This window comes from Myxocyprinus asiaticus, chromosome 29 (assembly GCF_019703515.2).
Source record: "Myxocyprinus asiaticus isolate MX2 ecotype Aquarium Trade chromosome 29, UBuf_Myxa_2, whole genome shotgun sequence".
Classification (NCBI taxonomy): domain Eukaryota; kingdom Metazoa; phylum Chordata; class Actinopteri; order Cypriniformes; family Catostomidae; genus Myxocyprinus; species Myxocyprinus asiaticus.
Genome location: NC_059372.1, coordinates 19,782,215 through 19,790,688, shown reverse-complemented (window position 1 = coordinate 19,790,688; position 8,474 = coordinate 19,782,215). Strand labels below are relative to the sequence as shown.

Sequence of the window (8,474 nt, the reverse complement as noted above, 5' to 3'; positions counted from 1 at the left end):
GTCATAATTTGCTATATCTGACTCTGAGTATAAACTGTAAAAGCATTTATTTTGAATTATTTTCCATGGCAAACATCACTACAAATATTTAGCATTATATGAAGATATGAAAAGGGTTCACAAATTACAGTAAAACTACCATGAATGGTGTTTCTACCTACCTTTACTATTTCACCATCAATCAAACAAACATTTGTGGCTATTAGTTTGGGCTTTAAGGGCAATACCTGACCATGAGCTAAAATCCAGGAAGCACAGGACAGAAAGGGTTAAAAAAATTGTATTTAATTTGTTGTATTGTCTGCAGCCCCCTCCCACATTTCTGCCTGAGGATTAGAGTGTCATCGGGGGTCACAGCCATTATAAATAGCCCTGTGGCCTCTCTCTTCCCCATCAGAGAGGCTGAATGTCTGCAGGACATGCTCATATTTTGTCTACCCATGTCCTTTTATTAAAAATTATCTAGACATTTCACATAGATGCAGAGATCACCTGCCAGTTTCACACGTAAGGTTTTATGACAAAACCACAGGTCAGAAATCAACAGGACAGATGATTTCAATCTTGTGAAGCAGTGTCGGTCGCGCAAACGTATCTGTAGGTTAGGGAGGCATTAACGCTCAGTGTCTGATAGCTTAAAAGCCTTTGTTTTTTGTGTCCATCCACAAAATATCAAAGGGACAGTAGGTTATTATAGACAAATCTCTTTTGGTTACTCTAAATTCATATCCCTCCATTTTTTTTGTGATCGCCTCTAAATTATCGCAGCCATGTGGGAGTTCCGGTCCATGTCTTTTTGGCGGGCTGTGTTTGCTGAGTTCTATGGCACAATGTTCTTTGTATTCTTTGGGCTGGGAGCAGCTCTGCGCTGGACCACCGGACCACACAATGTGCTCCAAGTTGCCTTTTGCTTTGGGCTGGCAGCTGCCACACTCATCCAGTCCATTGGCCACATCAGCGGTGGTCACATCAACCCAGCGGTCACATTTGCCTACCTGATCAGCTCCCAGATGTCCCTTTTTCGTGCTTTCTTCTACATCTGTGCTCAGTGCTTGGGTGCTCTAGCTGGAGCTGCTGTGCTGTATGGGGTCACACCAAACAATATGAGAGGCAATCTGGCCCTGAACACGGTAAGGGCATGTACAGGATGATTTGATGCAGTGAGTTCATTTGTTGAATTGATGGAACCAATAGATTAAGGACACATCAAAGACATTTCCAGAGTATCTCTTAAAGGTTTAGTTCACCCAGAAATGAAAATTCTGTCTTCATTTTCTCACCCTAATTTTCAAAGCCCTTATGACTTTCTGTTTTCCATAGTACACAAGGAGAAATTTTAAAGAAGGTTGACTCTGCTCATTTATTTCCATACAATGAAAGTAAACAGGGACTGAGGCTGTCAGTCCCTAACATTCTGCACAAACTTCTCCTTGTGTGTTACACGGAAGAAAGCGAAACAGGTTTGGAATGATATGATGGTGAGCAAAATTATGGCAGAAGTGTGGTTTGTCATCGGTAGTCAAATGGACACTATTTATTTGTATAACTTTACCTAACCCTGACCCCAAACCTAACCATAACCATCAATTTAAAAACTTGGGAGGCAGAATTGTAATTTCTGACAGAATTATTTAGACTCAATTTCACTGATATGTGTAGTCCTAAAATTTTAATAACAGATATATAAACTCGTAAAAATAGTTAAAAAACATAATAAAAAAACCCATCAACAGTTCAATAACAGTTATAAAAATTCCTAATATCAGTGTTGTATTCCTGATTTCAGCTTCAGCCAGGCATCAGTCTGGGAATGGCCACAACCATAGAGATATTCCTGACTTTGCAACTTGTGATCTGTGTCTTCGCTGTGACGGATGAGAGGCGAAACGGGCGACTGGGCTCTGCTGCCCTGTCCATTGGCTTCTCAGTGCTTGTGGGCCACCTGCTGGGGGTAAGAGACATACAGTGGCCCCTAAAATTATTTGGATATGTAAGCCACACATACTGTAAAAATGTATGAATGTACTGTATTTTAAATTAAAAAAGCACAAGCACACTTTTCACGCAAAGCATTTAAAATAATACAATAGATACAATGTTCAAAATTAAGACAAAAGCATTAGGACACTTACTGATGGTCAAACATTAGTGGAACATGTCCATAGTTAATGTGAACTACACCTGTGGTTACTCTGCTATGACACCTGTGTGAACTTGAGGTGAACTGACTTCATACATCCACTAAAAAGACCTCGGAACCAGTCAGTTACAAGCAGTGTTGGGTGTAATCCAATTACAAAGTAATTAATTACTGTAATCTAATTACTTTTTAGTAAAAAAAAAAAGTGTGTAATGCATTACATTTTAAATTCTTGTAATCAAATTACAGTTACTGAACATTGATTTCATTGTTTTAAGTACATTATAGGGTTATGCTTATTTCTAATATATTATTTTTGTAGGATACATGAATTATGGCCCTGTAATGAGTCATTGTGAAGGAGAAATGTGAGGTGCTGTGTACGACTTATGTGTAACAATGAACAAGGAAGAAATATAGAAATTATTTTTAATTTGTTGAGCAGAAAAGTGTTTTAGAAAGTAACATAAAAGTAAAGTAATTAGTACTGTGATTATTTTTTTTAATGAATTAGTAAAGTAATCTGATTATATTTTAAAATAAATAATTAGTAATTTGTTGTAGATTACTATTTTTAAGTAACTTACCCAACACTGGTTAAAAGTCATAGCAAAAGTGGCTCAGAAAACTGAAGTTAGTTCTAAGAAAAAGTCTAGCATCATTTGTTTGCAGATGCTACTTGGTTTGATATTTGACGCCATGGCGGTTACTGGAGATCTACCTGTTATTGAGATATCTATAGTGCTTGCACTTCTGGATTTAGTAAATTGACCTTTGACATTCTTTAAAGCTGCTTTGAAACAATGTGTATTGTGAAAAGCGCTATAGAATAAAAATTACTTGATTAGTAAATACAGTGTTGCTTAAAATAGATATTTAAAGCATTTTGCATGAATGGTCAAATCCGTTGCAGATGTATTACACTGGAGCTGGAATGAACCCTGCTAGGTCTTTCGCCCCTGCTGTGCTCATTAGGAATTTCATTAACCATTGGGTGAGGCACACTTTTCCATCATTCAACCTTCAGACAAATTACTCTGGTACAGAACATTTAATCTGCTAATTGAATCATAAATTTTACATGTTCTCTCTCAATTTCTGGTAGGTGTACTGGGTGGGCCCTATGATTGGCGGTGCTTTGGGTGCTCTGCTGTATGATTTCTTGCTCTTTCCACGCATGCGTGGTCTATCTGAGCGATTGTCTGTGCTTAAGGGCAATCGGCCCCCCGAGGCTGAAGCCCAGCAGGAGACCAGAGGGGAACCCATTGAGCTCAAAACACAAGCCCTATAAACACTGCCAGGAAACGTTGGATCCCTTACGCAAAACATGCAATCATTTCACACACCTTATCTCAACACATTGTCAACATACCAACTGCATCAGCCTTAGGAGGAAACGCACACATTTCCAAAGGCAATTAAGACACTAGAACCCCTTCCGAAGGACTAAGAATGAGGGTAAGAAGAGGAACTGAGGACTGCACTCTGTACCGGCAGGTGTAGGGAGTGAGCTAGTGCCTGCTGATCAGGTGGCTAACACTGTTTAGGCCAGGGGCTTCTTTGTCATTTCTAGTCTACTATGAGTGAACTACACTAGAAGTGGACTTTTGCATACTTTCCAGTTTCACAGGGTTTAAAAATGATTCATTTTATTTCAGTTTTTTTTTTCGTTTTGATTATTTTCTTTGATATTTCAGCGACATGACACGTGTTTTATATTATTAGCATTTTGCAAGTTTACATTTCATTCTACTTAAAGTCTACTTTACATTACTCAATTGTGTGTGCGTGCGCATGTGCGTGGTGTGTGTGTGTGTGTTTTCCCGACAGTTTCCAGTTTGGCTCTTCCATTTCCACCATCCGCCATGTGACTGTAAAAATGTGATGTTCTGATTTCACAAAATGAAGGATTCATCCCCCCCTTAAACCTTGGTATAGGTTGATGTTGATTAACAGCTAAAATTGACATAAATCCTTTGGGAATTTGGATCCCTATTTGAGTTTGTTTCAAACTGTTGTATCGTTGACCTGTGGCCTAATGGCCCAGGATGTGTTTCTCTAAAAGAAACACAGTGTCACCATCATTCATTTAAAAAATAAAAAAACGAACAAATACACAAAACAAGTCTATTGTTCGACCCTAACTTTTACATTTATCTTTTACTTATTTTCCCCCATTGCCATTTTCAAGTACCTCCAAATATATTAGAGATTACATTATTGTGCGAGGCTGTTTGATTTGTACTGTTTCAGGCATTTTCATTGAATTTAATATTTTTTCTGCCAAATGAATCTGCATGCAAAGATTTTCTGTTTAGATTAGTGGGTTTGGCATTATTTTGTGTGTAAATAGCAAGTTAGGAAAAAGCAATCAGATTTTGTTTAGGACAAGAGAATATTTGTGTAGTTAACTGTGGAACAATGTAAAACCTCACTAATTTGAGAAGAAGTGAATCAGAAAACAACATTATACAGTGGCATTTACCATTTCCTTGTTTCACTGCAGAGGTGAATATTTCTGTTTTTCTTTCATTTTTAGGGCATTTGACTAAAAACGGGGTCAGTGTGAGGGTAAAGCAAAGTCAACTCTTCCTCAGTCTGAGGTTATGGGACTGCTGAGTGACAAAAATGTCTGGATTTCTCTAGCGTGTGTTGTATTGGGTGGTAAATGCACATTGATGTTCTTGTAGCTTTTGGATCTGATAGAATGAAAAGGCAATCCCAGGTGTTCTGTCGCCATTTGCTGCACTCTTTCCAATTATTCACTTGCCTCTTCTGATCCAAGACCTGACTGAAGGGAGGGAAGACGAGATTTGGTTGTAAGATCATCAAACTTCACTGATTCAGTCAGATCCAGTGGCACTGTAAGCATTCTGCTTAACAGCTTGAAGACATTTAATTAAATGGACTTTCTAGAAACGTCATTGTTTACATGAAAATCAGATATAATTTTGTACACAAAGTGTTATATAAAGTGTAAAGGTTTATTTTTAAACTGTTAAAGCTAGCAAAGTAAAAATGATCATTTCAAGTTACTGAATGTTTTGATGGGTGTAAGGGTTTTGGAGTGTGTAATAATTCCGTAGTGCTTGAATCTTACTAACAACTGTTGATTTTTTTTTTTTTTTTTTTGCAATCTCTAAATTATCACTCATACTTGTTTAATGGCCTTTTTACTTATGGAAAATGAGACAGTCATTCTGGTCAAACGAGAATCATGTGATACTCAGGCAAGACATTCTGTGGCATTTTTTTATTTATCAGATGAATATAAAACATGAATCTGAAATATGAACATTTCTTAAAAAAAAACAAAACAGATTCTCATATACTTGCTTTAAATTTTTTGTCACATCGACTTAAAAGGGAAAACCTCACATTTTCAACTTTTACATTTTTCATTACTAAACCTTTATGTGGTTGAGGGACATATTTAGAATCAATGATCAGGCAGGTTCACTGTGAATACATGAAAAATGTGTGTTTTAATATGAATTCGTACACAAAAATTTGTGACATTCCCCTTTAGGAATTTGTTTATCCAAAAGTACATACCCACAATTACTGTTGGCACCTTTGTAAAAACATCCCATTTGATAATGTGGTTTTCAAACCACTGAGTAAATTAAAGATTTATATTTTACAACATATAGAACAGTATTTTTTGGAAGGCAGAATCACAGTTTAAAGGAAACAAAACTATGTATATTACATTTGAATTTTAAGAAAGTTGACAATTTAAAGTATTAAGACAGAAAATATGCTGAGACAGTGTTTTGTCTACACGTATTCATCATTTGGACATACAACCTTAATGTTATTTTGTGCACAAAAAAAACCAAAAACATTTTACACGGTTGTGATAGGTTTCCAAAGAGGCATTTATCAATGTTTGTCATTGTGAAGTAACATTAATGTTAAAATGGAGTAAGAGATCAGTGTGCCACTAAATGAGCAGATGATACATAACAATGTAAAATCCACTAGTGATATGATATAAAATTGACAAATTGTGATTTATCTCATTCGCCAAACCTGACTGTAGCATCATAAGAATACTGAATATTAAATAGCAAATATGTGATCAAAAAACAATACCCAAAATAAAAAATAGCCAAATGAAAAACTGTCAGATGAACAAAGTTTATATGGAGACATGGCCTAAAACATTTTAATATTTATTATTGTATTATGTTGCATTTACTGTATTGCTACTTTTCTGTTTTGTGGTATCTATTTCTCTGCTGCTGTAACGCCTCAATTTCCCTCTGGGGATAAATAAAGTAGTATTGTATCGTATCGTAATACAGCGAATCATGGGAAGTTACTCTTTGCAGTTTTATAAAAACACATCTCTTAAAAAGAACAGGTCTAAAAGGGTGCAGTGATGCCTTTGAGCATATCAGCTCACCTTTGAAATTAATCCAAATAGGAGTGTTTGCTCCCTAGAAAATCAAAAAAGTTTTGTTCAGGACATCATAACTCAAATACTGTTAACCTGCCCTAGTGACACATACTTTCCAGGCATTTGTGATTACAAAATGATTTTTAAAATATTTTTTATACTGTCCTCGCAAAAACAATATCTAACTGATTAAATATTTTAGAGCAGAGCATAATTTAAAATATTTATATTCACTGTAGGAATTCCCAAGACTTTAAGATTTTTTTTAATTTCCATGGCTACCATGGAAACCCTGTTTTCTGCATAAAAACTTCAGGACTTACAAAATGTGATTCCTAAATGTTTTACTCCGCATTAGAAAGAGAGGACAAAATTGTCTGGTAAGTTAAATCTATTTGGTCTCTCTTGATACAATGGAAAATACTACCACGTGATTGGAAAAAAAAAGATTTCCTGTTTCACTTGTCAGTTATAATTTCTGCTGCTGCTTTCAAAACTAGTCATAAGACTGAAACTTTTCTGGAATGACTTTTCAATTTAGATACTACATGCTTATCTGAAAAAACAAACTGCACCTGCATATGGAGGACATTTCATATAATTTCTACAAGTTGATTTAAAAAAACCAAAAAAAACACTGATCCTTTTAACTGCATTACGTTTAGTGTGTTTTGCTGGTGAGACATACACAACCCATGTAATCATTCCCTAGCACACGACACCCTCTGCCCACTGTCTCATTATTTACCAGAGTTTTATGGATATGCCCTTCAACATGTTCAAAACAAGTTTATCTAATGTTTCCCTACAGATACACTTCCTTTGGGAATAAATGGGTCGTATGTCCTTTTGAGATTTTGGTAAAACGTTTTACCAAAAAAATTTCTCCAGTGTCTCCATGTCCATGTCGTCACCTGAGGGATTTGTTGGCCTGTTATAAAGTAAAAAAGACGAGAAACATGTCATATTTCTGGAAAACTGTAGGCACTTTCCATGAATTCGCAGACTGAGATGGTGTGTTTCTGCTTTATTTAGCAGTGTAAATCTAGCAAACTTTTTTAAATTTTCAATTGTTTTATTTAGCGTACATTTATAACATTAAACTTTGTGTTATACTACCCTGGCATTAATAATAATTAATACATTTTACTGCTGCAATGGGGTTCCAAATACAGCTGTATTCTCAGGAGTGCTCTCTATTTTTTACCTCTTGTGGAAGGTAATGGAAATTTAATAGTAGATTTTTAATTTTTTTGTTGGAGTAAATCGTAAAGCAGAAATAATATTTGCTATGATCTCCCGTTGATCCCTATAGAAGTTTACCCTGCAATAGTTTACTTCTGTTTTCCAAACCCGGAAAAGTGAAAAGGGTTCATAGGGGAAAAAAATAGCCTGAATAAAACCTGTATTATTATTTTTATTTTTTAACAAATGATCAGTGAAAAAAGGTGGTTAACCTTCAAAAAAGTATGATAGTCAAAACCAAAAGGTCAACAATAAACAAAAACAATAAATAACATTTGTACAATGGAAAAATTAACCAAGAATGGGTAACATGGTTGCAAATTTAGCCTATATTAAACTCACTCAGTAGGAGTTAGCTAGTCTGGGACCAAATGTTGATTTCTAGTTATTGATAAACATATTTTTCCTAAATGTGAGACACACCGCTAAAAATATTGTTTTTGGTAATTACAATTAGTTATAAATTAAATAAATAAATAAATAAACATCTCATTAATTAAATCATTAAATAATTATTACTTTAACTGAATATCAATTTAATAGATTATTTCAAACGTTTGACACTGTGTTAATAGTAAGTGATGCTTAGTCTTTAGTGATTCTTAAAGGAATATTCTGGGCTCAATGCAAGTTAAGCTCAATCGACAGCATTTGTGGCATAATGCTGATTACCACAACAAATTA

The 8,474-nt window shown here is 35.2% G+C and overlaps 2 protein-coding genes across 3 annotated transcripts in view; one reads left to right on the top strand and one right to left on the bottom strand.

The window, feature by feature from the left end:
- Positions 1 to 408: 408 nt before the first annotated feature.
- On the top strand, positions 409 to 6,235 carry LOC127419619 (lens fiber major intrinsic protein-like). The gene is made up of 4 exons (XM_051661162.1): positions 409 to 1,130; positions 1,787 to 1,951; positions 3,054 to 3,134; positions 3,246 to 6,235. The coding sequence occupies exons 1-4, from the start codon at positions 771 to 773 to the stop codon at positions 3,429 to 3,431; spliced, it is 792 nt and encodes a 263-aa protein (XP_051517122.1). The 5' UTR covers positions 409 to 770; the 3' UTR covers positions 3,432 to 6,235.
- Positions 5,379 to 8,474, bottom strand: part of LOC127419602 (signal transducer and activator of transcription 5B-like) — a 41,767-nt gene continuing 38,671 nt past the window's right edge. For both annotated transcript variants that reach the window (XM_051661124.1, XM_051661125.1), the window contains exon 18: positions 5,379 to 7,476. In XM_051661124.1, coding sequence (XP_051517084.1) covers positions 7,416 to 7,476 — 61 coding nt within the window. In that variant the 3' untranslated portion in view covers positions 5,379 to 7,415. The remainder of the gene's footprint in view (positions 7,477 to 8,474) is intronic.